At 33.6% G+C, this 26,423-nt stretch overlaps 5 protein-coding genes and 1 long non-coding RNA gene across 7 annotated transcripts; 3 read left to right on the top strand and 3 right to left on the bottom strand.

The window, feature by feature from the left end:
- Positions 1–17: 17 nt before the first annotated feature.
- LOC107359778 (ATP-dependent chromatin remodeler Mi-2) lies at positions 18–6,467 on the bottom strand. Its single transcript, XM_015926343.3, has 4 exons — positions 5,507–6,467; positions 2,633–5,393; positions 2,427–2,548; positions 18–2,146 (listed from the first exon to the last, which is right to left on the bottom strand). Exons 1-4 carry the CDS (start codon positions 6,275–6,277, stop codon positions 260–262), a joined length of 5,541 nt encoding a protein of 1,846 aa, XP_015781829.2. The 5' UTR covers positions 6,278–6,467; the 3' UTR covers positions 18–259.
- Positions 6,468–7,004: 537 nt separating this feature from the next.
- Positions 7,005–8,059, top strand: LOC112538618 (uncharacterized). Its single transcript, XR_003081849.2, has 2 exons — positions 7,005–7,406; positions 7,535–8,059. It is a non-coding gene; the product is annotated as an uncharacterized LOC112538618 (long non-coding RNA).
- sav (scaffold protein salvador) lies at positions 7,403–9,459 on the bottom strand. 2 transcript variants are annotated; one of them, XM_089267064.1, is made up of 5 exons: positions 9,295–9,459; positions 8,887–9,114; positions 8,715–8,819; positions 8,140–8,648; positions 7,403–7,962 (listed from the first exon to the last, which is right to left on the bottom strand). In XM_089267064.1, the coding sequence occupies exons 1-5, from the start codon at positions 9,380–9,382 to the stop codon at positions 7,726–7,728; spliced, it is 1,167 nt and encodes a 388-aa protein (XP_089123190.1). In that variant the 5' UTR covers positions 9,383–9,459; the 3' UTR covers positions 7,403–7,725. The 2 variants fall into 2 exon arrangements, with proteins under 2 accessions (XP_089123190.1, XP_015781830.1); XM_015926344.3 differs by having other exon boundaries at positions 8,140–8,819.
- A 1,405-nt stretch (positions 9,460–10,864) lies between these two features.
- On the top strand, positions 10,865–17,358 carry LOC107359812 (ATP-dependent chromatin remodeler Mi-2). The gene is made up of 4 exons (XM_015926383.3): positions 10,865–11,824; positions 11,940–14,700; positions 14,785–14,906; positions 15,198–17,358. The coding sequence occupies exons 1-4, from the start codon at positions 11,054–11,056 to the stop codon at positions 17,151–17,153; spliced, it is 5,610 nt and encodes a 1,869-aa protein (XP_015781869.1). The 5' UTR covers positions 10,865–11,053; the 3' UTR covers positions 17,154–17,358.
- Positions 17,359–19,659: 2,301 nt separating this feature from the next.
- On the bottom strand, positions 19,660–26,274 carry LOC107360122 (protein O-linked-mannose beta-1,2-N-acetylglucosaminyltransferase 1-like). Its single transcript, XM_015926748.3, has 9 exons — positions 26,020–26,274; positions 25,745–25,940; positions 25,465–25,574; positions 25,129–25,407; positions 24,574–24,675; positions 22,373–23,120; positions 22,151–22,297; positions 21,971–22,084; positions 19,660–21,061 (listed from the first exon to the last, which is right to left on the bottom strand). Exons 1-9 carry the CDS (start codon positions 26,219–26,221, stop codon positions 21,010–21,012), a joined length of 1,950 nt encoding a protein of 649 aa, XP_015782234.2. The 5' UTR covers positions 26,222–26,274; the 3' UTR covers positions 19,660–21,009.
- LOC107360123 (stearoyl-CoA desaturase 5-like) lies at positions 19,836–21,001 on the top strand. Its single transcript, XM_015926749.3, has 2 exons — positions 19,836–20,007; positions 20,081–21,001. The coding sequence occupies exons 1-2, from the start codon at positions 19,836–19,838 to the stop codon at positions 20,845–20,847; spliced, it is 939 nt and encodes a 312-aa protein (XP_015782235.2). The 3' UTR covers positions 20,848–21,001.
- Positions 26,275–26,423: the final 149 nt, after the last annotated feature.

Raw genomic sequence — 26,423 nt, 5'->3', positions numbered from 1 at the left:
GAATAATAATATTCCAAGTATTACAGTTGAAAATTTTATTTCAAATTTTAGAATGAAAGATCGGTATTAAGTACTAGTACATATACGTACATAGTATTAATGATACATGTTTTATGAAATTATCGATAATTCGATTATTGATAATGTAAATCGTGAAATTAGCGAAAGTAAAGTCAAAGTTAAATGGTAAAAATGGGGAATTTTGGCTAAACTTTCAATTATAATGATGAATAATTGTATCATTCATGCTCTGAATTCCTTAAGACGAGGTTTGATTTGCAAATGATGCAGTTGTACTTTGATCTCCACTAGGTGTGATAAAAGGTTGAGGTTGTCCAGTTAAACGGGATAAAATTCGTCTTTCAGACATTTGTAGCCTTTGGGCTACAGGTGGTATACGAGCAATAGTTGCAGGTAATCTGGATACATCAGATTTCATATCACCTAAAAGTTCTTCTAATTGATTCAGGACTTTATGGAGAACTGCATTTGCTGGTTTGTTACCAGAAAGAGATTCTTTGGAAAGGTGAGCATTAGATTCGGCTAAAGCTTCCATCTCGGCGAAACGGGAATTAAGGGCCATTGCTGGATGGGTCGGATCTTGAATAATATTAAGATAAGCTGCCCGTCTCAATTGCTCTTCAATAACCAAAGCTTGCTCTAAAAGTTTGAATCGACGAGCGAGAAATTTGTTTTTTATTTCTAAAAAGTTTCCTTTACCAACATCCATCTTGAATGGTTCGTTGATTATCATGAAGTTTGGATCATTTTGAATATCTTGCCATCGTCCATAACCATGTTTGACGATACCAGATAAAAGCCAATAATCATGTCTTCGATGCCAGATTTCATATTCTCGGCCCTGAGCTGCTCTTTCCTCATTTTGCCAAAGAGTATGAAGCTCTGTGAATCCACCATCGGCAATGTTGAACATGAATCGGCGTTTGACAATTTCCTGTTCAATTTTTTCAGCCTTTTCAATTTTAGCGACTTTTTGTGACATTTTCTCGTCAGATTCTTTTGTACATTTTTCACCATTTTCCTTCATTTCAATATCTTTGGCCTCTTCTTTGATTTCTTTAGTTTCTTCAGCAGACTCTTTGTTTACTTGAGGACCGTCATCAGCTGTTTCCAATTCTTTGACTTCATCATCATCATTTTTAATATTTTCATCAGTTTTCTCAGTCTTTTCAACTTCCATTTTATCTTCTCCTTCTTCTCCTTCTCCTTCTTTTACCTCTTCTTCCACTTCTTTCTCTTCTTCATCTTTTTCTTTTTCTTCTTTATTTTCGTCTTCTCCTATTTCTCCTTCTTTCATTTTATCGTCCTCTTCTCCTTCTGTAACTTCTTTCTCTTTGTTTTCATCTTCGATTACTTCTTCGATTTCTTCTTTTTCTTCATCTTTTTCGACTTTCATTTCGTCACTAGATGTTTCATTCTCTTTCTTTTCATCATTTTTAGTTTCTTCACCATCTTCTTTTGCTAATTCTACTATTTCTTCCTCTTCTTGCTCTTCTTCATCGCCCTCACCAATCTCTTTATCTTCAAGCTTTTCTTCTTTAATTTCTTTCATCTCAATATCAGCTTCATTTTCATTCTCATTCTCATTCTCAGCTTCAATCTTATCTTTCTCTTTCTCTTTAATTTGCGTCTCATCTATTTCTCCTTTTGATTCATTATCTTTTCCAATCACTGAATCTTCTTTCGATTCAGCAGCAGGTTGTGGAGTAGCAGCTTTACTATCATTTGGAGTTGACATTGAAGATGGAGTTGCAGTTTCTTTTGTACCATTCTGCTCTTTAGGTATTTCGGGTGCTTCAGGAATAGGCATACTTTGTATACCATTAATGTCGTCAAATTCTTGTACTTTCTTTCTAATTAATGACATTATACCAATTCTTGTAAGAACATGTTGCCTTGACATTCCTTCACGAGGAACACCATCAGCAAATGTTTCCAAATGGTCAGCACCAGGTTCACAAAGATGACGCATGAAAAGTGAAACATATGCTCTAAAGTTTCTCTCTGATTTACAACGTAAATCACGAACCAACCATTGTGAATTAAATGAATCTTGTGGTGGCATACCATAACGCATAATAGCATTCAAGAAAGCCTTTCTTTGACGTGCATTGAAACCAAGAACCTGTAAAAACAATTAGTTAAATTATTGTCAATAATTAAAACATGTATTATATCGCCTTTGAGTTAGTAATCATTAATTTTCATCTACAAAGTATCAAATTTAGTAAATAAGGTACACATAGACGAAAAATAAAACTAACCCCTAAAGATATAAATCTATATTCTAGCATCAAATTTTCTAATCATCAAATGCTTATTCTGATGTACTAATATTAATATTAATTTGATGCTTAATTTTATTTACATAGAAATAAAAGAAATCTGAATAAAATGATAAATACCTCAATATTACCACCAACTCGGGCCAAAAGAGGAGGCAATGGTTTATCTTTCTCAGTTTTCTCATTTCTTCCTTTACGTCGACCAGTTTTTTCTTCTGTTTTTTCCTCAAAGTCATCATCATCTAATATTTAAAAGAAGCAAAACAAAGTCATTAATACGAGAATAATAATTGTAAAAAATAACAAGAATGAGAAAAAAAACTTACCAGAAGGAACAGAAAAGTCAGAATTATATTCAGATACATTGTCTTGCCAGTTTGTATCTTCTTGACCTCCAGAAGCATCATTATAATTAACTTGTTTTCGCACACGTTTACCTTTACCAAGAGTTCGTGAAAGATCTTCCTGTTGTTGTTCATAATGATGCCTTAAAAGTTTCTCCCAATAAGCAGGATCGGCAGATTCAACATCTTGTTTCAAAACCTCAGTCTCAGGTTCTTCTTCTTCTGCCTCTTTGGTAGCATATGCGGCAACTTTGAACGAACTAAGATATTCATTGGCCCAAAGTTCTTTTTGCTCGATACCTTCTTGAGATCGATCTAATAATCCTTTAATCGCATCGTCATCATAATGAATAGCCGATTCTTCTTTGCCTTCTTCTTCTTTAAACAACTCTTCAGTACCAAATCTTAAAATATCATCCAATTCTTGTTTTGACATTGTATTTTTAGCTCCCATTCCAGGTCTAACGACCAAATGAGTCAACATCATTTTCTTTTTAGCCACTTGAGTTATTCTTTCTTCAACCGAAGCTCGTGTCACAAATCGATATATCATTACTTTATTAGCTTGACCAATACGATGAGCTCGAGAAAAGGCTTGAATGTCATTATGTGGATTCCAATCAGAATCATAGATAACAACAGTATCAGCTGTTGCCAAATTAATACCCAAACCACCAGCTCTAGTTGACAATAGGAAACAAAATTGTTGGGCTCCTGGTGCATTAAATCTGTCAATTGCTTCTTGTCTCTGTGATCCAGTAATTCCACCATCAATTCGCTCATATTTATATCCTTCACCTTCTAAGAAATCTTCCAGTATATCTAACATTTTAGTCATTTGAGAGAAAACTAAAACTCTGTGACCAGTATCTTTGAGTATCCTCATCATCTTTTGAAGTACAATTAGTTTTCCTGCTGCTTTTGTTAACGCAGTCCCTTCATATGCTCCATTTGGTGTTAAAGGTGCTTCTTGTGCTGCAACAGGGAACAAATATGGATGATTGCAGCACTTTTTCAAATCCATCATTATATTTATCAAAGAAACCTGTTGTCCTCCACCTTTGGTATTGAGAGCTTCGAAATTACGTGTCAAGATATATTTATAGAATTTCTTTTGCATTGGAGTCAATTCCACTCTAACAATAAATTCACTTTTAGTTGGCATTCCTTTTAATACATCAGCTTTTAATCGACGAAGAAGATGTGGTCCAAGCATGTCATGAAGTTTTTTAACTTGTTCTTCTTTTGCAATATCTGCAAATTCATTTAAGAAACCTTGCAAATCATTAAATCGAGCAGGACTCAAAAAATTGAGTAAATGAAACAATTCTTCCAAATTATTTTGCAATGGAGTACCAGTCAATAAAAGTTTGTAAGCAATTTTATATGCATTCAGGATGCGGAAAAATTTAGATTGATTATTTTTAAGTCTGTGAGCTTCATCCACAACTAACACCTGCCAATCAACTGAACCAAGTGTTGCATTGTCGATACAGATAAGTTCATAGGATGTTAAAAGTACATGAAATTTTATTGGACACTCTTTTCGAATACGTGATGCTTTAAAACCACCTCGTACAGCTCCTTCTTCAAAACTTAATTCATGCTCTCGAATAACTGCACGACTGTCTTTATCTCCGATGTATGTGACAACATAAAAGTCAGGAGCCCACACTTCAAACTCTCTCTCCCAATTGATTATAGTCGATAACGGTGCTGAAACAAGGAAAGGTCCTTTACAATGACCTTCCTTGAACAGGGAATAAAGAAAAACAATGGTCTGAATTGTTTTACCTAAACCCATTTCATCGGCAAGAATCGTGTCAGTTCCATTTGACCAAGAATAACGCAACCAATTTATACCTTCTAATTGATATGGATGAAGTTCCATACCAGTTGCATCAACATATGCTGGTTGACGTTCAAACTTCTTTTTAGGATCAACAGTAGGTTTATCTGGAGGTGGTGTATAAAATCGCTCCACATTAGCATCGTGATCTTTCCCTTTTGACTTTTTATTTGATTTTTTACTAGACTTTTTACTGCTACCTCCTCCATGCATTATTTCAGTCGCTGAACGTAAATCCCAATAAGCTTGAATAGCTCGTTTCAGCTCTGGAATTTCGAAATCCTCTTGCTCTTCATATTCCCATGATGCTTGATCATAAGGAAGATCTCGCCATTTTACAAGATACAAATAACTTCCATCTCTCAATTGTTTATGATTAATTACACGATGAACTTGTAGCCATTCTGGCCTAATTCCATAACGATAAAATCTTTCCTCAAGAGCAGCATCACGATAAATTTGCCTTTCTGCTCGTTTTCGTCCAGTTCCCGCATTTATTTCCCCGTCTTCGTTAGCTTCATCTTCTTCTTGCTTGGCTTTTAATCTTTTCCTTGATTCTAAAGTATCCATATCAATAACAGGTGGCTCGTCCATGTCATTCTTACGACAATATATCCGAAACATGGATGTATGGAATACGTCTAACTGTATCTCAGAGATCCATTGACAGTGCCAATAGGACATGTCATGAAACTTTACGAAAAATTCACGTAAAGGTTTTGGTTGATGTTTTTTACTTGTTGATGGCTGGGCTGCTGGAATGTTTTCATCAGTTTTTTTAACTTCACCACCTTCACCGACTTCACCACCTTCTTTCTCCTCTGGTTCATCGGGTTCAATTGTTACCCATCTCCATGTTAAAATTTTGGCTACTTTACCCTTTAGTGGTTCAACCTAAAAAATACACCAATATGAAATATGAAATATTGTAAAAACGCAATAAAAATAAATCTTGCAAAAAAAATCTTTATATTTATATGAGATTAAACTTTTTAATGTTTACTTACCGAGCATCTAGGGCATACCCATTCACCATCAGGAACAACTTTTAACGGAGGATTAAGACAAAATGTATGATAAGCTGAAGGACATAAATCACAACAAAGTAATTCTCCACCATCCCTGCAAACCCGACAAAATTCCATATGATGATCATCTTTGGCTGGCGGTTCTTCAATCTCTGCATCTTGAGCACCCTCTCCTTCGCAATGTGGACAGCTCCATTTACCTTCAGGTGCTTCTTCTAATTCTGGTTCTAAACATACCAAATGGTAAGCACGAGGACAAGTGTCACAAAGAATAATTTCTCCTCCTTGTTGACAAACATCACAATAGTCCTGATGGTCTGTTTCATATCCTTCACTGTCAGAACCGGCAACAGAATCAAAACTTGCAGTTGTTTTAGTTTTTTTCTTTTTCTTTGATTGTTTATTTTTCTTTTTCTTTTTATCACTTTTTGGCGGTGGAGTTGCTGCTTCAGCTTCTTGTAAAGCGGCTTCAAATTCCACATCACTTTTATTAGGTTCACTCATTTCATCTTCTTCAGAACTAGCGGCCTTTTTTCTTTTACTGGTGTTGATCGATTTAAGTTTTATTTTAATAGATGGAACTGACTTTGTTTTACTCTTCTTTTTCTTTTTTTCACCATCATTGTCAAATTTACTACCACGAGTTCTTTTTTCAGGCAATGTCTCTTGTATTGTTTCTTGCATTGTCTCTTCGCCGTACTCTTCATCCTCATTATCTTGGGCTAATGTTGGATCCTCAGAGTCACTCATGATGATCAAAGTAAACAAACCAACAAATGCAATTTATATAAACAACTCGTTGAGTAGCTGAAACGTATCGTGTTGAAATGTAATTTAAACACCGGTAAATTAAAACAATTCAAAACTAAATTATTAGATTGATAATTAAAAAATTGACATTTTTGAAACACTTGAATACAATAGAAAAAAAATGAATGAAATTTTCAATTGATGATCGCGACACCTTATGCTTCTTGCTGCAAATTCACCCATTTAAGTTGAAGCGGATACTTTAAAAAAATATTAACTTTTATCTTTTGTTAAAATCTTTCAATAATTTATTATTTGTTCAATAATTTATTATTTGCTTCTTATAATTAAATATTTTCATACTTTTTCACGCTGTTTCGATATAATTAAATATCATTCATCAGTTACTTTAGTTAAAAAACTTATTGTGAATCGAGCCATTGAATAGAGTGCTGTACATGAGACGAAAATCATAACGTTATACTAATTCATCTCTATTATTTGTGATTGCGACACTTGGCTTTTTGTCGCGTTGATTAAACGCAAATACTTTCGATGCAGTGCTATCCAAATACATCCAATACAATTCACAATAGGTATGCAATGATAAACGATTAAAAGACTAAAGATAACATTTTTTTAAAGTATCCGCTTCAACTTAAATGGGTGAATTTGCAGCAAGAAGCATAAGGTGTCGCGATCATCAATTGAAAATTTCATTCATTTTTTTTTCTATTGTATTCAAGTGTTTCAAAAATGTCAATTTTTTAAATTATCAATCTAGTAATTTAGTTTTGAATTGTTTTAATTTACCGGTGTTTAAATTACATTTCAACACGGTACGTTTCAGCTACTCAACGAGTTGTTTATATAAATTGCATTTGTTGGTTTGTTTACTTTGATCATCATGAGTGACTCTGAGGATCCAACATTAGCCCAAGATAATGAAGATGAAAAGTACGGCGAAGAGACAATGCAAGAAACAATACAAGAGATATTGCCTGAAAAGGGTTTGCAGGGATGGTGGAGAATTACTTTGCTGTGATTTATGCCCTTCAGCTTATCATACTTTTTGACTTAATCCTCAGTTAAAAGTTGTGATAGTGAATGGGTATGCCCTAGATGTTCGGTAAGTAAACAGTAAAAAGTTTAATTTCATATGAAGACTTTTTTGCAAGATTTACTTTTATTGCAAAATTACAATATTTCATATTTTTAATCACATTTATTTGTATATTTTTTTCATTATTGATGCAGGTTGAACCACTAAAGGGTAAAGTAGCCAAAATTTTAACCTGGAGATGGGTAACAATTGAACCCGATGAACCAGAGGAGGAAGAAGGTGGTAAAGTCGGTGAAGTTAAAAAAACTGATGAAATCATTCCAGCAGCCCAGCCATCAACAAGTAAAGAACATCAACCAAAACCTTTACGTGAATTTTTCGTTAATCACAGGTTAACTTCAACAGAATCTACAGATGAAGAATTATTTCTCAATGTTTGATACTCCAGTTGTCTCTCTCGGATTCTTTCTTTGACCTCTTTACGTTCTCTGTTCTCAATTTCCCGTTGTAATTTTCGTCTGTATGCTTCGAAGGCCATAACAATTTCTTCCAATTCTTGACGGTAAAGTAAATTGATCATAGCTTCAAATCCTTGAAGTTCTTGTAAGTTGAAAAGTTCAAACTGAAACAAATAGAAATAAAAATGTCAAAAAAGATAAAGATAAGAAAAGATTAAAATGATTGAATATTAAAATGAGAAAATAATAATTGAACTCAAATCACTCGTCTTAAAAATATATGTAATTATATATTTTAAACGAAATAGTCTAATGTTTTATAGCTTTTAAGATAAAATTACCTCTAAAAGGTGATCTAATTCAAGTGGAGCACGGGAGTAAAAAAAAAGCCACTTTGGTATTTCTTCGGTGAGATAAGGATTAGCTGGAACCCAAACATTATGCTGATGAATTGATGGTTTAGGTAGAGGTAATTCTCGTTGATGACCATGAATAGTTTCTCTATTAACAATTTGTAAGGCACCATATTGATTGGCACAGGGATGTTCATATTGAGCTCGACCAGTGATATGATTAACATAATAAGTTCCGTGAATTGAAGATTCAACACGCTCCCAGCCTGTAGGTAAACCTTCTTTCTCCAAGGGATGAGACCAATGAGTAGTTTTTGTGTTATGATCAATATAATATTTACGACCTCTCATAGTATAATCAGTTGACCATCCTGGAGGTAAATCTTCGCAAGATTGTCGAAAGGAACTGTTTTGCGATGCCAAAGAGACTCGACTATGGGAATTATTATTCAAATTAGTCTCAATTGGTGTCACTCTATTTTGTGAAAAAATTGAAGCTAGACCAGGAAAGATAATTGTTGGTTGATAACCGGGAAAAGTTGTACCAAAAGCACCAATATTACCTGGTGTTGCGGTTCGTGTTTCCAAACTCCCATGAGACATTACTCTAGTCCCATAAAAGTTGATCGGATGTTGGGGATGTTGATGATGAAGATTACTGCATGATCCTAAATTTGATAGAAAAATTGAATCGATTAATAATAGTAATATAAATAATTGAGAAGGAAAACTTACCAAGATTGGTTAAATTATTTGCGCTTGTTGTACACATTATACCACTAACTGTTGAACTTGATGGTCCATAGTTAGGCCTGAGCTTATTAAAATCTTTCAGTTGTTGAGCCCGTGCACACTTTTCAGCTAAAGTCTTGGGCTGTGAATCAACAGTATCAAAATCCACATCGCCGGATTTCTCCTTCTTTTTGACATTTTGGCGATTAACGTTTGTCCATACATTGGTGACTGAATGGCACACATAACAAGTATAGACGGGAAAGTTCAGATGACGGAGAAGAATGCAGGAGGAATAAAAGGAAGAGAGAAAGAAGATGAAGAGAAGGTAATTAATGACATATGATGAGTGAAAGAAAAGAAACAAAAACACAACAGATTGGAAATAATGAATTGAAAAGGATAACTTACTAGGAAGCTCCACTGGATTATCTCGTTTAACATATTTACCTACCACCGATTCACTTATTTTTCGATTTCCTTTCTTCTTGGATATCATATCATATCATGTTTATGGTAATCTCCAGATTCTCCCTTCATTATTTACACCTGTTTACCTTTTCTCAATCTCATTTTTGACTCAATTAAAGTAATAATATTAACTCAACATTGCTCTTAAAAGTTGCTCCAACTGGTTGCTGGAATGCTTACTAAAATCTGCACATTTCTCCGCCCAGAATGGAATTCAATTCAACATTTTTGCTTAGTTTGTAACTGGTTAATACCTAACGAATTGGTTGATTGAATTGAGAGATATGTCCAAAAAAATGACCAAAATTATCGCAAGTAAATGAATAATTACACTGACCACAAGAGAAAATTACAATTTACCAGTTAACATATTTTCCTTGTGCATTTGATAAATAAATAGAAAATTTTTTTAGTGAAATGCCTCATTTTAAAACCGGAAAATTAGCCGAGTGACCACTTCAAAATATAAAAAGGTAAACAAGTGGTATAAACAACTTCGATATAATTTCAGTGGAGGTCCGATCCATCAGGAATGATACTAAATAGTTGACTACATATTAAATCTCTATTAAATTATCAGTATTAAATAGAAATGGCAGGAAATCGGCAGCTCTTTCTCTTAATTCACTGATCGCAGTTCTTGAACATTTGCCTTTCCGCTCGTTTTCGTCCAGTTCCCGCATTTATTTCCCCGTCCTCATTAGCTTCATCTTCTTCTTGCTTGGCTTTTAATCTTTTCCTTGATTCTATAGTATCTATATCAATAACAGGTGGCTCGTCCATGTCATTCTTACGACAATATAAGCGAAACTCAGAGACTGTAACTCAGAGATCCATTGACAGTGCCAATAGGACATGACATGAAACTTTGTGAAAAATGAATGAAATTTTCAATTGATGATCGCGACACCTTATGCTTCTTGCTACAAATTCACCCATTTAAGTTGAAGCGGATACTTTAAAAAAATGTTAACTCTAGTCTTTTAATCGTTTATCATTGCATACCTATTATTGTGAATTGTATTGGATGTATTTGGATAGCACTGCATCGAAAGTATTTGCGCTTAATCAACGCGACAAAAAGCCAAGTATCGCAAACACAAATAATTTAGATGAATTAGTATAACGTTATGATCATATGCGTCTCGTGTACAGCACTCTATTCAATGGCACGATTCATTAAAGCTTTTATAACTAAAATAACTAATGAATGATGTAAACATTATATATAAACAGCATGAAAAAGTATGAAAATATTTAATTATAAGAAGCAAATAATAAATTATTGAAAGATTTTAACAAAAGATAACTTGGCTTTTTGTCGCGTTGATTAAACGCAAATACTTTCGATGCAGTGCTATCCAAATAAATCCAATACAATTCACAATAGGTATGCAATGATAAACGATTAAAAGACTAAAGATAACATTTTTTTAAAGTATCCGCTTCAACTTAAATGGGTGAATTTGCAGCAAGAAGCATAAGGTGTCGCGATCATCAATTGAAAATTTCATTCATTTTTTTTCTATTGTATTCAAGTGTTTCAAAAATGTCAATTTTTTAATTATCAATCTAGTAATTTAGTTTTGAATTGTTTTAATTTACCGGTGTTTAAATTACATTTCAACACGGTACGTTTCAGCTACTCAACGAGTTGTTTATATAAATTGCATTTGTTGGTTTGTTTACTTTGATCATCATGAGTGACTCTGAGGATCCAACATTAGCCCAAGATAATGAGGATGAAGAGTACGGAGAAGAGACAATGCAAGAAACAATACAAGAGACATTGCCTGAAAAAAGAACTCGTGGTAGTAAATTTGACAATGATGGTGAAAAAAAGAAAAAGAAGAGTAAAACAAAGTCAGTTCCATCTATTAAAATAAAACTTAAATCGATCAACACCAGTAAAAGAAAAAAGGCCGCTAGTTCTGAAGAAGATGAAATGAGTGAACCTAATAAAAGTGATGTGGAATTTGAAGCCGCTTTACAAGAAGCTGAAGCAGCAACTCCACCGCCAAAAAGTGATAAAAAGAAAAAGAAAAATAAACAATCAAAGAAAAAGAAAAAAACTAAAACAACTGCAAGTTTTGATTCTGTTGCCGGTTCTGACAGTGAAGGATATGAAACAGACCATCAGGACTATTGTGATGTTTGTCAACAAGGAGGAGAAATTATTCTTTGTGACACTTGTCCTCGTGCTTACCATTTGGTATGTTTAGAACCAGAATTAGAAGAAGCACCTGAAGGTAAATGGAGCTGTCCACATTGCGAAGGAGAGGGTGCTCAAGATGCAGAGATTGAAGAACCGCCAGCCAAAGATGATCATCATATGGAATTTTGTCGGGTTTGCAGGGATGGCGGAGAATTACTTTGTTGTGATTTATGTCCTTCAGCTTATCATACATTTTGTCTTAATCCTCCGTTAAAAGTTGTTCCTGATGGTGAATGGGTATGCCCTAGATGCTCGGTAAGTAAACATTAAAAAGTTTAATTTCATATGAAGATTTTTTTTGCAAGATTTATTTTTATTGCGTTTTTACAATATTTCATATTTCATATTGGTGTATTTTTTATTGATGCAGGTTGAACCACTAAAGGGTAAAGTAGCCAAGATTTTAACCTGGAGATGGGTAACAATTGAACCCGATGAACCAGAGGAGAAAGAAGGTGGTGAAGTCGGTGAAGGCGGTGAAGTTAAAAAAACTGATGAAAACATTCCAGCAGCCCAGCCATCAACAAGTAAAAAACATCAACCAAAACCTTTACGTGAATTTTTCGTAAAGTTTCATGACATGTCCTATTGGCACTGTCAATGGATCTCTGAGATACAGTTAGACGTATTCCATACATCCATGTTTCGGATATATTGTCGTAAGAATGACATGGACGAGCCACCTGTTATTGATATGGATACTTTAGAATCAAGGAAAAGATTAAAAGCCAAGCAAGAAGAAGATGAAGCTAACGAAGACGGGGAAATAAATGCGGGAACTGGACGAAAACGAGCAGAAAGGCAAATTTATCGTGATGCTGCTCTTGAGGAAAGATTTTATCGTTATGGAATTAGGCCAGAATGGCTACAAGTTCATCGTGTAATTAATCATAAACAATTGAGAGATGGAAGTTATTTGTATCTTGTAAAATGGCGAGATCTTCCTTATGATCAAGCATCATGGGAATATGAAGAGCAAGAGGATTTCGAAATTCCAGAGCTGAAACGAGCTATTCAAGCTTATTGGGATTTACGTTCAGCGACTGAAATAATGCATGGAGGAGGTAGCAGTAAAAAGTCTAGTAAAAAATCAAATAAAAAGTCAAAAGGGAAAGATCACGATGCTAATGTGGAGCGATTTTATACACCACCTCCAGATAAACCTACTGTTGATCCTAAAAAGAAGTTTGAACGTCAACCAGCATATGTTGATGCAACTGGTATGGAACTTCATCCATATCAATTAGAAGGTATAAATTGGTTGCGTTATTCTTGGTCAAATGGAACTGACACGATTCTTGCCGATGAAATGGGTTTAGGTAAAACAATTCAGACCATTGTTTTTCTTTATTCCCTGTTCAAGGAAGGTCATTGTAAAGGACCTTTCCTTGTTTCAGCACCGTTATCGACTATAATCAATTGGGAGAGAGAGTTTGAAGTGTGGGCTCCTGACTTTTATGTTGTCACATACATCGGAGATAAAGACAGTCGTGCAGTTATTCGAGAGCATGAATTAAGTTTTGAAGAAGGAGCTGTACGAGGTGGTTTTAAAGCATCACGTATTCGAAAAGAGTGTCCAATAAAATTTCATGTACTTTTAACATCCTATGAACTTATCTGTATCGACAATGCAACACTTGGTTCAGTTGATTGGCAGGTGTTAGTTGTGGATGAAGCTCACAGACTTAAAAATAATCAATCTAAATTTTTCCGCATCCTGAATGCATATAAAATTGCTTACAAACTTTTATTGACTGGTACTCCATTGCAAAATAATTTGGAAGAATTGTTTCATTTACTCAATTTTTTGAGTCCTGCTCGATTTAATGATTTGCAAGGTTTCTTAAATGAATTTGCAGATATTGCAAAAGAAGAACAAGTTAAAAAACTTCATGACATGCTTGGACCACATCTTCTTCGTCGATTAAAAGCTGATGTATTAAAAGGAATGCCAACTAAAAGTGAATTTATTGTTAGAGTGGAATTGACTCCAATGCAAAAGAAATTCTATAAATATATCTTGACACGTAATTTCGAAGCTCTCAATACCAAAGGTGGAGGACAACAGGTTTCTTTGATAAATATAATGATGGATTTGAAAAAGTGCTGCAATCATCCATATTTGTTCCCTGTTGCAGCACAAGAAGCACCTTTAACACCAAATGGAGCATATGAAGGGACTGCGTTAACAAAAGCAGCAGGAAAACTAATTGTACTTCAAAAGATGATGAGGATACTCAAAGATACTGGTCACAGAGTTTTAGTTTTCTCTCAAATGACTAAAATGTTAGATATACTGGAAGATTTCTTAGAAGGTGAAGGATATAAATATGAGCGAATTGATGGTGGAATTACTGGATCACAGAGACAAGAAGCAATTGACAGATTTAATGCACCAGGAGCCCAACAATTTTGTTTCCTATTGTCAACTAGAGCTGGTGGTTTGGGTATTAATTTGGCAACAGCTGATACTGTTGTTATCTATGATTCTGATTGGAATCCACATAATGACATTCAAGCCTTTTCTCGAGCTCATCGTATTGGTCAAGCTAATAAAGTAATGATATATCGATTTGTGACACGAGCTTCGGTTGAAGAAAGAATAACTCAAGTGGCTAAAAAGAAAATGATGTTGACTCATTTGGTCGTTAGACCTGGAATGGGAGCTAAAAATACAATGTCAAAACAAGAATTGGATGATATTTTAAGATTTGGTACTGAAGAGTTGTTTAAAGAAGAAGAAGGCAAAGAAGAATCGGCTATTCATTATGATGACGATGCGATTAAAGGATTATTAGATCGATCTCAAGAAGGTATCGAGCAAAAAGAACTTTGGGCCAATGAATATCTTAGTTCGTTCAAAGTTGCCGCATATGCTACCAAAGAGGCAGAAGAAGAAGAACCTGAGACTGAGGTTTTGAAACAAGATGTTGAATCTGCCGATCCTGCTTATTGGGAGAAACTTTTAAGGCATCATTATGAACAACAACAGGAAGATCTTTCACGAACTCTTGGTAAAGGTAAACGTGTGCGAAAACAAGTTAATTATAATGATGCTTCTGGAGGTCAAGAAGATACAAACTGGCAAGACAATGTATCTGAATATAATTCTGACTTTTCTGTTCCTTCTGGTAAGTTTTTTTTCTCATTCTTGTTATTTTTTACAATTATTATTCTCGTATTAATGACTTTGTTTTGCTTCTTTTAAATATTAGATGATGATGACTTTGAGGAAAAAACAGAAGAAAAAACTGGTCGACGTAAAGGAAGAAATGAGAAAACTGAGAAAGATAAACCATTGCCTCCTCTTTTGGCCCGAGTTGGTGGTAATATTGAGGTATTTATCGTTTTATTCATATTCCTTTTATTTCTATGTAAATAAAATTAAGCATCAAATTAATATTAATATTAGTACATCAGAATAAGCATTTGATGATTAAAAAATTTGATGCTAGAATATAGATTTATATCTTTAGGGGTTAGTTTTATTTTTCGTCTATGTGTACCTTATTTACTGAATTTGATACTTTGTAGATGAAAATTAATGATTACTAACTCAAAGGCGATATAATACATGTTTTACAATAATCTAACTAATTAATTGGTATATTTGAAAATGTTTTTACAGGTTCTTGGTTTCAATGCACGTCAAAGAAAGGCTTTCTTGAATGCTATTATGCGTTATGGTATGCCACCACAAGATTCATTTAATTCACAATGGTTGGTTCGTGATTTACGTTGTAAATCAGAGAGAAACTTTAGAGCATATGTTTCACTTTTCATGCGTCATCTTTGTGAACCTGGTGCTGACCATTTGGAAACATTTGCTGATGGTGTTCCTCGTGAAGGAATGTCAAGGCAACATGTTCTTACAAGAATTGGTATAATGTCATTAATTAGAAAGAAAGTACAAGAATTTGAACACATTAATGGTATACAAAGTATGCCTATTCCTGAAGCACCCGAAATACCTAAAGAGCAGAATGGTACAAAAGAAACTGCAACTCCATCTTCAATGTCAACTCCAAATGATAGTAAAGCTGCTACTCCACAACCTGCTGCTGAATCGAAGGAAGATTCAGTGATTGGAAAAGATAATGAATCAAAAGGAGAAATAGATGAGACGCAAATTAAAGAGAAAGAAAAAGATAAGATTGAAGCTGAGAATGAGAATGAGAATGAAGCTGATATTGAGATGAAAGAAATTAAAGAAGAAAAGATTGAAGATAAAGAGATTGGTGAGGGCGATGAAGAAGAGCAAGAAGAAGAAGAAATTGTAGAATTAGCAAAAGAAGATGGTGAAGAAACTAAAAATGACGAAAAGAAAGAGAATGAAACATCTAGTGACGAAATGAAAGTCGAAAAAGATGAAGAAAAAGAAGAAATCGAAGAAGTAATTGAAGATGAAAACAAAGAGAAAGAAGTTACAGAAGGAGAAGAGGACGATAAAATGAAAGAAGGAGAAATAGGAGAAGACGAAAATAAAGAAGAAAAAGAAAAAGATGAAGAAGAGAAAGAAGTGGAAGAAGAGGTAAAAGAAGGAGAAGGAGAAGAAGGAGAAGATAAAATGGAAGTTGAAAAGACTGAGAAAACTGATGAAAATATTAAAAATGATGATGAGGAAGTCAAAGAATTGGAAACAGCTGATGACGGCCCTCAAGTAAACAAAGAGTCTGCTGAAGAAACTAAAGAAATCAAAGAAGAGGCCAAAGATATTGAAATGAAGGAAAATGGTGAAAAGGGCAAACAAGAAAACGATGAGAAAACGGAGCAAGTTGATGCGATTGGAGCGACTGGGAAAATTGAGAAACTTGAAAAAGATCAAAAAGAAGATAAAGAAGTTTTTAAACGTCGATTCATGTTCAATATTGCCGATGGTGGATTCACAGAACTTCATACTCTTTGGCAAAATGAGGAAAGAGCAGCTCAGGGCCGAGAATATGAAATCTGGCATCGAAGACATGATTATTGGCTTTTATCTGGTATCGTCAAACATGGTTATGGACGATGGCAAGATATTCAAAATGATCCAAACTTCATGATAATCAATGAACCATTCAAGATGGATGTTGGTAAAGGAAACTTTGTAGAAATCAAAAACAAATTTCTCGCTCGTCGATTCAAACTTTTAGAGCAAGCTTTGGTTATTGAAGAGCAATTGAGACGGGCAGCTTATCTTAATATTATTCAAGATCCAACCCACCCAGCAATGGCCCTTAATTCCCGTTTCGCCGAGATGGAAGCTTTAGCAGAATCAAATGCTCACCTTTCCAAAGAATCTCTTTCTGGTAACAAACCAGCAAATGCAGTTCTCCACAAAGTTCTGAATCAATTAGAAGAACTTTTAGGTGATATGAAATCTGATGTATCCAGATTACCGCAAACCATCGCTCGTATACCTCCGGTAGCTCAAAGGCTACAAATGTCCGAACGCGGAATCCTTTCTCGTTTAACAGGACAACCACAACAACCTCCATCTTTCATGCCCTCTGGGGATCAACACTATAGCTCAGCCTCCGCCGCTGGTTTATCTTCATCATTTCCAAATCAACCCCTTCCTCTAAGACTACAATCAACCAAATAATCAACGACGCAAGCATTCATTTTAATTGAGATCTAGTTTCTTTTTTCGTTGTCGATGTCGAAAGAAACTATTGTTTAATTACGATACACACATTGGCTTTATCATGTTTTCATGAGAATTGCTGATTATTCATATTATGCGTCTTAAAATCTCATTTTCGTATCTTGAAATAAGTTTAAAAATAAATCTTCCAGTCACTCTTTTATTTTATTGTCACCCTTTTTAAATAAACAAGGTGGCATTGAGCTCGTAATCAACAAATTGGAAAGCATAATTAATAGTAAATTTCTTTATGATTGTTTCGAGTAATTTTGATTCTGTCAAAATCTAAGAAATGATGAATTATTGGAAAAATTAACTGAAATCAATGTAAATGTCAACTGTTTATAGTTACTCAATGGTTCCCTTATGATTGAAAGCAAAAGACATTTGTTAGTCAGGTCAAACTGTTTTGAAATTTTTGCTGATCTAACTGCTCTAAAAGCTTCATCATCCAAGTGATACAGCTCAGCCTTTTCAAGTTGACGGGTTTGAAGGTAAAATCGGTTTCATTGAATCAATGACACAAAATTTTTGTGGACCCTTTAATTCATCTGCGTTAATATTCATAATTACGTAGTGTGATCAACCATTTAGACTTAAATTGAAATATGCATCGTAACCGAATTAGAAAAATTAACAAACAAATAATTTCAGTACTTATCCTTAGCAACATCAGTTAGTTTAATTAATTACCAACAATTAAAGCTATGTAACATCCATTTCTTGCAATGAACTCACTCCTCTTTACTTTTTTCATTGGGATGTCCTTTTTTCAATGCAAGTTTCAAAGTCAAATAGCAAGTTTCAACAATCGTAGTAAATAATGCTATTAATTTTATATTTTTATCACCCGGACAATCTCGAGTAAACAGATAGGAAATATGTATTGTATTAACTATTCCTGACAAAAGAGTTAAATAATTGATGAAATACTTCATCGATGAATATTGTCTAAATGATTGACCAGGAGCCATTAAAATGTAATAAGCGCGACGGATGGTGGCCAAAGTAATTTCACAAATTGGACGAAACAAAAAAGGTCCTCGAGGATGAAGACGAGCACCAAAATAAACAAGAAAAATGATTGCAGTTGTTCGTAAAGCATCAAGTCCAGGATTTTGATTGTACTTTTTCCTTAAAATCATAAATGTAGTTGTTGTAATGGCCGTAAACAATTGGATCAAGAAAAAAGCTGCACCAAGATAAATTTGTGTCATAAGTAAACTCGGGTTAATCACTGGTTCTGGACACATCCACGGTATCCTTGCCCATGAAGTTAAATACATGGCCAATGGAATACCCATTGCTGAAGCACCAAAGATTAAAGCATTTGAAATCAACATATAAGGTCTTAAATCAAACGCTTTTTTAGTTGACATCAACCAAGGTCCAAGGTGAAATGAAAAGACAAGGTAAACGCATAAAAAGATGAAAATAACCATTGGATTGCTGGATAAAATGGGAACTTTTCCAACCATTGGATCAACGTAATTGAACCAAGCAAAAGAGTTATTAATCAATGTTTTCATAATTGTTATTTAACGCTAAACAAACCAAATCACTGATCTAATTTCAAACAAATTTAGTTGGCAAAATGAAAATAAAATATTTACTCCTTTTACTAGAGATTTGTATTCTAAATGTAATGTTTATCATTTTGTCCATTAAATTTTAAACCTTCCTTAACGATTCTTAAATTTTTTGCATGGGATTTACCGTATGTTAGTGATTATTGAAAATTGGTGTACAAATAATAATCTAATCATTTCTTCGGCTCAGCAAAATCAAAAATCATATAATTTCATGTCATCCTACTTTCCCTCAATCTATAAATATTACAGGCGCAAAATACTAGTTTACAAGGTGACATGCTAATGACCAGCCTTGGATTGAAATCAAAAAATTTAGTGTTTAATTGAATAGCCTTTGCTAAAAATGAATTGATAAATATTTCTACTCTAATTTATATTTCAACTTGAATTCCCCAACAATTCAATAAACACATAGTAACAAAATAGACTTCAATAGTAAGAAAGGCTTGAGAATTGTTTTTCTTCCAATACAAAGATAAAAAATAAACTCAAATCAACGGTTTCTGAGAAACTGTTACCAGACTGTGAATTTTGTGGACATATCTTATTATAATAGAAGCTTTTGCTCTATTCAGGCTAATTAACATCTACTGAAGCGAAATAATCAGATTTTATCTGAAAAAGTGTCTTTAGATTGGCTAATAATCATTGTCAATAAAATTTATTGCCCCAATAAGGTTAATCAATTTGTTGAAATAATTTTGCTGCACAACTTGCGAAATGTAGTTTTCAGAAATGAAATTCAGAATTTTCCATTTTACATGACTTCGAATTTATTCATTGATTTGAATATTCAAATTTTATAAGCGTTGAATCATTTAAATCTGAAATCTTTGCGATCGCTTTAATTCTGATAAAAATAAAAAAGACGATTGAAATATCTTTTGCTTTATTACTCGTTATCACCTAAATGGATGCTCAAATCAATTAATGCGAAAAATGACGAGGTTCATCTTCGAGGCTTCATTCATCGTCAATAAGTCAAGTGAACGAGTTGAAATTTAAAGTTAATTACAGTTAATTAGTGATATTTTTCGTTCTGCCAAAAATGAAAACCAAAAATTCAACCAAGCCGGATAACCATAAATTTAAACTTAAATTTTGGAAAACACTTTTCTTTCTTTATGTTCACACATTCATTCCGTGGTTGTTTTATATTTTTTATTACTTATACTGTTACCCAGAAGAGATTCACAACTTTGTGATACTTACCATATTCAGTAAGTATTAGTACAAAAAAATCTTAAATAACCAACAGAACTATTACAATCGATTTCACTTGAATTTGTTCAGGTGCTATTTACGCCTATTCTTTAGCTGGCCTTGGTGTGACTGCTGGTGCTCATCGTTTTTGGTCTCACAAGTCTTATAAAGCAAAGTTACCATTGCGTATATTCCTTGCCATTGCTTTTGATGCTTCTGGTCAACATGATTTGATTAGTTGGGTCACAGACCACCGACTTCATCATAAGTATTCCGAGACTGATGCCGATCCCCATAATGCTCGACGAGGTTTCTTTTTTTCTCACATTGGCTGGCTCTGTGTCAAAAAACATCCAGAATATTTGAAAAAAGCTCCAACGGTTGATCTATCAGACCTTTATGATGATCCCGTAGTGGTCTGGGAAAGAAGGTTATATTATTTCACCTCCTTTACTACAGTGGTGATAATTCCAATTGCTATTCCTTACTATCTCTGGTCTATACCCTTCTGGCAGTGCTATTTTATAGCAGGTATACGATATCTGGTTGTGATGCATATAACATTTGCAGTCAATTCAGCCGCTCATCTTTGGGGATCAAGACCGTACGATAGAAATATCAATCCTGCTGAACAAGATGTTTGCAAATGGTTCATGATAGGTGAATTTTATCACAATTTCCATCACACATTTCCTCGAGATTATAAAGCTTCAGAGTGGGGTTGGATGCAATTAAATATTGCAGCGATGTTTATTGAACTGATGGCGCTAATTGGACAAGCATATGATCTGCAATCAACCCCTCGGAGTGTTGTTGTTGCCCGTAAAAAGCGAACTGGTGAAGTTACTGGGAATTAGTGACGAATCATTAATCATTATGAAAAATTGAATCTTTGTATTATTAACACGTACCTCGAGATCGAGATTGTAAATTGATTAATCTTCAAGTTATTATTAGATCTTTGCAATGAAAAAATAATCAAATAAATTATATATCAAGTATTTCCGGGAAACTGGCCATCAGAACTTTCCATTGATTATAAAGATAGTTTTATCCAGACCCGATGTAAACCTAAAATACAATAACAAAGTTTAATTAAGAAAAATTTTATGAACGATTATCACAATAACGTTAGAGTTAAGAATTGGGACTTTGAGGGATTTGTAAATGAATAAAAACTGAGTCCATTTGTGCGATTTAAAAGTTTCTATAAGCGATAGTTTTCGAAAAAAATTGAGATCAAAGTTGAAACTCCGATCGCCATTTGTTCGCTTATGGAAGCAGATTTATCACTAAAACTCATTATACTGGTGTATCTTTTTGTTGTCAATCAGAATGTGCACTTATTTTAAGAAATAATATTTTCTGTTTCTTGTAAAACAGATCAGTTCGATTTTAAGTTTAACCATTCGCATTCAGTGACCGTAAGAGTTCGAGCGCTGAAACTTACTATTCGGCGATGAAAATAGCTCTTACAGATCATAGATTAAAAACTTTTTCAATTAATCGACAGTTCTCTTGATTCTGGCCGTCGACCTAAAAACTTTGAGCTTCAATATTTCGAGTATGGTTGCACCTACAGTCATCATTCTTTGACCAAACACTAGATTTTATTATGGGAAATAGTATTATGAAGTTTTAAATGACTCGAGATGCTACAAAAAAAGTTATACCATTTTATTACTCATAATATTATGTTTGATAGTCTATTTATAAAGTTATAATAAATGCTTATGCAAACACAAATCTTGTGTTATGTTAGAAACATATTCATTGTTAATGAATTTTCTGGTAGATCATCAAAAGCTAATTCAGTTTAATAAGTTTTAGAAAAAAAATCTACTTCCGTAAGAAAACAATAAGCAATCGAAGTTTCAACTAATGGACTGAATTTTTATGCATTTACAAATACCTCAAAGTCCCAACTCTTAACTTTAACGTTATGCCCTGAGTCCTTTGCCAATCTAATTTTCTAATTACCTCAAAACTCTGCCTAGAGTAGGAATATTGAATTGGAATGAACAATGAACGATTCCAAAATGAAAGCAATATCTTTGGCAGCTTTCCATATTTTGACAAATTAATGTTACTTTCCTGTTCATTGACAATTTAATTACATTAGTTTGGGTATTTCTCACATTATCAAGTCAATAGACTTACTTTGGTTTAGTTTGATTCTTAGCACTTGTTTTCCAGTCTTCAAGCGATTTGAATTTGTCACTTTCGTTGATTAAGGACGTGGTTTTGAGAATGTAATTGTCTTGAGAAATCAAAGAATAAATGTCGGCCAAGAGAACTTCTTCTTCTCTGTTGAGGAATTACAAGATCATTAGAAATATTTTTGCATCTCTAAAGTATAATATTGAATAAGCAGACACTTACAGACAAACACTCCGCTCTTGATCGCCATCATAAGTCTGATCGACAATACTATTAGCTTCATAGACAGGACCATTAATACCGATCTTCCAAGTAGGCAAGACTCTGGACTGATCAGGAATTATGCCATCACCAATGATTTGGTTTCCTTGAATATTAAACAGTTCGAGTGACCATAAAGATCCATCCAACTGATTAGTCGATAGCCTTGTTCCCCGTTTAATCATAAACGCTAATCTAATGGGGTAATGAGCATTGTCAACTCTGTAAACCAGACTAGGATCAGTCGAAGTGTTAGTAAAGCCATTTTCATTCCAAGCAGATATGAAGTTAACTTTGGCATCGGAATAGTGAAGCAAAGGCAATAACTGTCCCATAAAGGGTAAAAAGTCTGGAGCAAGCACAATGGAATCATCAACTAATATCAACTGATGAGCGTAACGATAGAATCTTTCAACATGATCGAGAATAGTATTGAGATATTGACTATTATCCATTTTAGTCTGAAATACCTCGAAACTGAAAACCTTAATTAGCTGATTGATTGAGGGGTGGCAATTGGCTTTTATAGCGACCATTACTTTGTTTGGCTTAAGCTCGGGTTGACGTAAAATTGTCTCTAAAAGTAAAGGGAAATATTGATTATCACAGCGGCTGTTTACAACAACAAGCGGAGTTCGCAAGATTTCAGGACTAATTGGTAGTGGGTGATATATTTTAGATGTTACCAAAGGATCATTAACCAAGTTATCTGCATATAAACATGAAAAATGAGTTAATTTCAATGATTTGCAGTTATTTTACATTGGTTTGTTGCTAGAAAGACACAATAAACACATTAGTTGTAACATTGATACACAAATTGACACAAAGGGACAAAAAAAAGATATAAATGAATTTATTTTGAATTTAGACTCTGATGGCTTTTAGTGGCATGAAGCTGAGTCTATCAGTGCTTTTAAAAAGTTTCTCTGGCTAATAGTTCTCGAGAAAATCGCGTTCGAAGTTGAAACTTCGATCGCGTTTTGTTCAATTATGGATAAAGATAATATTGTGAAACTCATTTCCCTGATGTAAATTTTGATGATCTAACAGAAGGTGCACTTATTATGCGAAATAACGTTTTCTTTTTCTCTAAAACTTCGATTATTCGATTTCCAGCCTTTAGATTTTCAGCGTTTTTTAAACCTTCTTTATTCTGTGACCGTATGTGATAGAGAGCTAAAACTTATTATCTGTAAGTAAAAATCATAGGCACACATCAAAAGTCGATCACTTTTTTCAATAAATCAACAGTTCTCTTGATTTTGGACATTGGCCTCAAAATTTTGAACATCAATATTTCGAAAATGATAGCACCTACAATCGCCATTCTTCGATCAAATATTAGGTGCTATCATGGACTATAATATAATATGACTAAATATTGAAAAAACCTGAGCTAATTGATTTAGGAACGAACAAATCATTGTATTTGCGATAACAAATTACCATTACCATTACCAGTACCAAAATGGTATAACTTTTTTTGTAGTATCTTGAAGTATCTGATATTTCGCTATATTATAGCCCATAATAGCACTTAATATTTGGTCAAAGAATGGTGATTGTAGGTGCTATCATTCTCGAAATATTGATGTTCAAAATTTTGAGGCCAATGTCCAAAATCCAGAGAACTGTTGATAAATTGAAAAAAGTGATCAACCCACGATGTGTGCCTATGATTTTTGTCTACTGATAATAAGTTTTAGCTCTCTATCACATACGGTCACAGAATAAAGAAGATTTAAAAAACGCTGAAAATCTAAAGGCTGGAAATCGAATAATCGACGTTTTAGAGAAAAAGAAAACGATATTTCTCGGAATAAGTACATTTCCTGATAGATCATCAAAATTAACACCAGGAAAATGAGTTTCATTATATTATCTTCATCCATAATTGAACAAAACGCGATCGAAGTCTGAACTTTGAACGCGATTTTCTCGAGAACTATTAGCCAGAGAAACTTTCTAAAAGCACTAATAGACTCAGCTTTTGGTCTCTACAAGCCATCAGAGTCTAAATTCAAAAGAAATTCATTTATAGCCTCTTTTTGTCCCTTTGTGTCAATTTGTTCATGAATGTGACAACTAATATCTTTATTGTGTCTTTTTAGCAACAACCTGATACTTTATGGCTGTATAATGTTGTAAAATGAACTTACTGTCACAAAACAAAGGCCAATGTTTCCCATAGTTTTCGCAAAACTTAACTCGTGATTCATTGTCAATTACTGTTGTATCTGGTTTGATCATTTGCCCTTCAACTATATAAAAACATACAGAAACTTCACAAGATTAATTAACTGTTGAAAGAAAGAGCTTCTGATCTGTTCATCATCGGTACAAAAATATCTTATCCAACTTATTTATTAGTCATTCGAGCAGCTTATTAACATAATTTTTTACAGTTTCTCGATGTTATTCAATGTACAATATGTTTAGCATAAAATTAAAAGTATAACTGACAGTGAAATATTGATTAAAGCTTTAAAACTTCAAAATTTCTTATTAAAATTCTGGTTCTAAAATTGTATTCATTATTAATACTTCAAAGTTCGATTTTTATCCTTATGCTATTATTATATTTCCAAAAACAAAAGGTCATTAGATGTAATTTTCAACAAAACTGCTTAATGTTTCGTTACAAATCCTTAAATAATAAATGAATCTATTCTCAAACATTGAAGGACTGTTATTGAAAGGAAACCAAAACTTACATGAAAATGGTAAACATGTGTTCAAAGAAAGCGATTTACCCCAACCAGTTGTTCCTGGGAAAGCTATTTCTTCATAAGGCGAATAACCAGTAAGTCCTTTAAAGGTAATAAAATACCAGCTTGTCCTAAACTGAAGATTTTGAGCCTGAGAACTTCCAAGTTCATGAAGCAATAAACGAGCAACAGTACTCAATTTAGTTGATGGTTCGTCAAATGTTAAAAGGATGATGATTTCACCTCGCCGCAAGGTTAATAGCATGGTTTCCAAATTAGATGAATCTAAATTAGAGAAAAGTATGAGTCTAAATGATGTAAATCCAATTCATCAGACCCTACCTGTGCCATAAGTATCATAGTTGACTACTCGAGTAACTGTTCTAGTTACATTGTCAATTATGGCCACGTTTATTCCTCGACCACAGTTATTCGTACCTTTACTAATGACTCTACAAGAAGATTGAAAAAAGCCTCAATTAATCGTGACAGTCAGAATTTGAGTTAAAGAATGCATTTCTAACATGAAATATTAAAAATTGTATAATGATATTAGGAAGCAAAATACAGGAGAGTTGCCAAGCTGTCATATAACTGAATGGGAAGAGATCATCTAACATACATTTTACCATCGATGCAGAGTTCAGGATATTTTTGATTATCTTGTCCAGTATTTAGAGACAGTGGAAAGGAGTTGGGTGGACAGAGGTAAGGTAAATCACAGTTAGTCACTTGTTTATCTATTATTACTCCTTCATGGAACTTTAATGATGGTTTAAAATGCATAGATCGAGAATCAAGATTGGAATTTTTTTGATCTGTTGATGAGAAAAGAAAATGGAAATTAGAATGTAAACTGGTTTCATTGAAATTAAGATGCATGTTTATAAGACAAACCTGAATTAATGCTAGAGACTAGAGAGAAGCTGTCAGTTCGCGGTAAAGTCTCAATGAAGATAGGAATGAAATGTTGAATGTAATGATTGTCAGAGAAGAGAGAGAAAAATATCCAGATCACTATTGAAATCAGGGCTATTTTGGTTGATCGAAGAAATGGCCATTTCCGATTAGAAGTTATCGGTGGTTCTGATGAAGTCATTTTTCACAGACTACACATTTAAACAGCTTTTCAATCGTGCTACTTTCAATGAACATAGTGAACATATTTCAGCAAACATCGAAAATATTTTTCTCATATCGAAATATAGATGTCACCATGTATTCACGATTACATTTTATTATAATCGACTTTAATTTGACTGATTATTAGCTTTATTTTTAACATTAAATTGTTACAAGTA

The sequence above is a fragment of the Tetranychus urticae genome, chromosome 2 (assembly GCF_039701765.1).
Source record: "Tetranychus urticae isolate SD_2017Ah chromosome 2, NJAU_TeUrti_SD_1.0, whole genome shotgun sequence".
Taxonomy (NCBI): Eukaryota; Metazoa; Arthropoda; class Arachnida; order Trombidiformes; family Tetranychidae; genus Tetranychus; species Tetranychus urticae.
Note: the sequence above shows the minus strand (reverse complement) of the source record. Positions and strands in the feature narration are given on the sequence as shown.

Coding starts and splice junctions, on each gene's coding strand:
- LOC107359778 (XM_015926343.3), bottom strand. CDS start 6,277: ATGAGTGACTCTGAGGATCCAACATTAGCCCAAGATAATGAGGATGAA. Junction 2,549..2,632: donor TGACTTTTCTGTTCCTTCTG/GTAAGTTTTTTT, acceptor TTTAAATATTAG/ATGATGATGACTTTGAGGAA. Junction 2,147..2,426: donor GAGTTGGTGGTAATATTGAG/GTATTTATCATT, acceptor TTGTTTTTACAG/GTTCTTGGTTTCAATGCACG.
- sav (XM_015926344.3), bottom strand. CDS start 9,382: ATGATATCCAAGAAGAAAGGAAATCGAAAAATAAGTGAATCGGTGGTA. Junction 9,115..9,294: donor TAATCCAGTGGAGCTTCCTA/GTAAGTTATCCT, acceptor TGTGCCATTCAG/TCACCAATGTATGGACAAAC. Junction 8,820..8,886: donor AAATAATTTAACCAATCTTG/GTAAGTTTTCCT, acceptor TATCAAATTTAG/GATCATGCAGTAATCTTCAT.
- LOC107359812 (XM_015926383.3), top strand. CDS start 11,054: ATGAGTGACTCTGAGGATCCAACATTAGCCCAAGATAATGAGGATGAA. Junction 14,701..14,784: donor TGACTTTTCTGTTCCTTCTG/GTAAGTTTTTTT, acceptor TTTAAATATTAG/ATGATGATGACTTTGAGGAA. Junction 14,907..15,197: donor GAGTTGGTGGTAATATTGAG/GTATTTATCGTT, acceptor ATGTTTTTACAG/GTTCTTGGTTTCAATGCACG.
- LOC107360123 (XM_015926749.3), top strand. CDS start 19,836: ATGAAAACCAAAAATTCAACCAAGCCGGATAACCATAAATTTAAACTT. Junction 20,008..20,080: donor TGTGATACTTACCATATTCA/GTAAGTATTAGT, acceptor GAATTTGTTCAG/GTGCTATTTACGCCTATTCT.
- LOC107360122 (XM_015926748.3), bottom strand. CDS start 26,221: ATGACTTCATCAGAACCACCGATAACTTCTAATCGGAAATGGCCATTT. Junction 24,676..25,128: donor CACATGTTTACCATTTTCAT/GTAAGTTTTGGT, acceptor GTTTTTATATAG/TTGAAGGGCAAATGATCAAA. Junction 22,085..22,150: donor AAGAATCAAACTAAACCAAA/GTAAGTCTATTG, acceptor GTCAATGAACAG/GAAAGTAACATTAATTTGTC.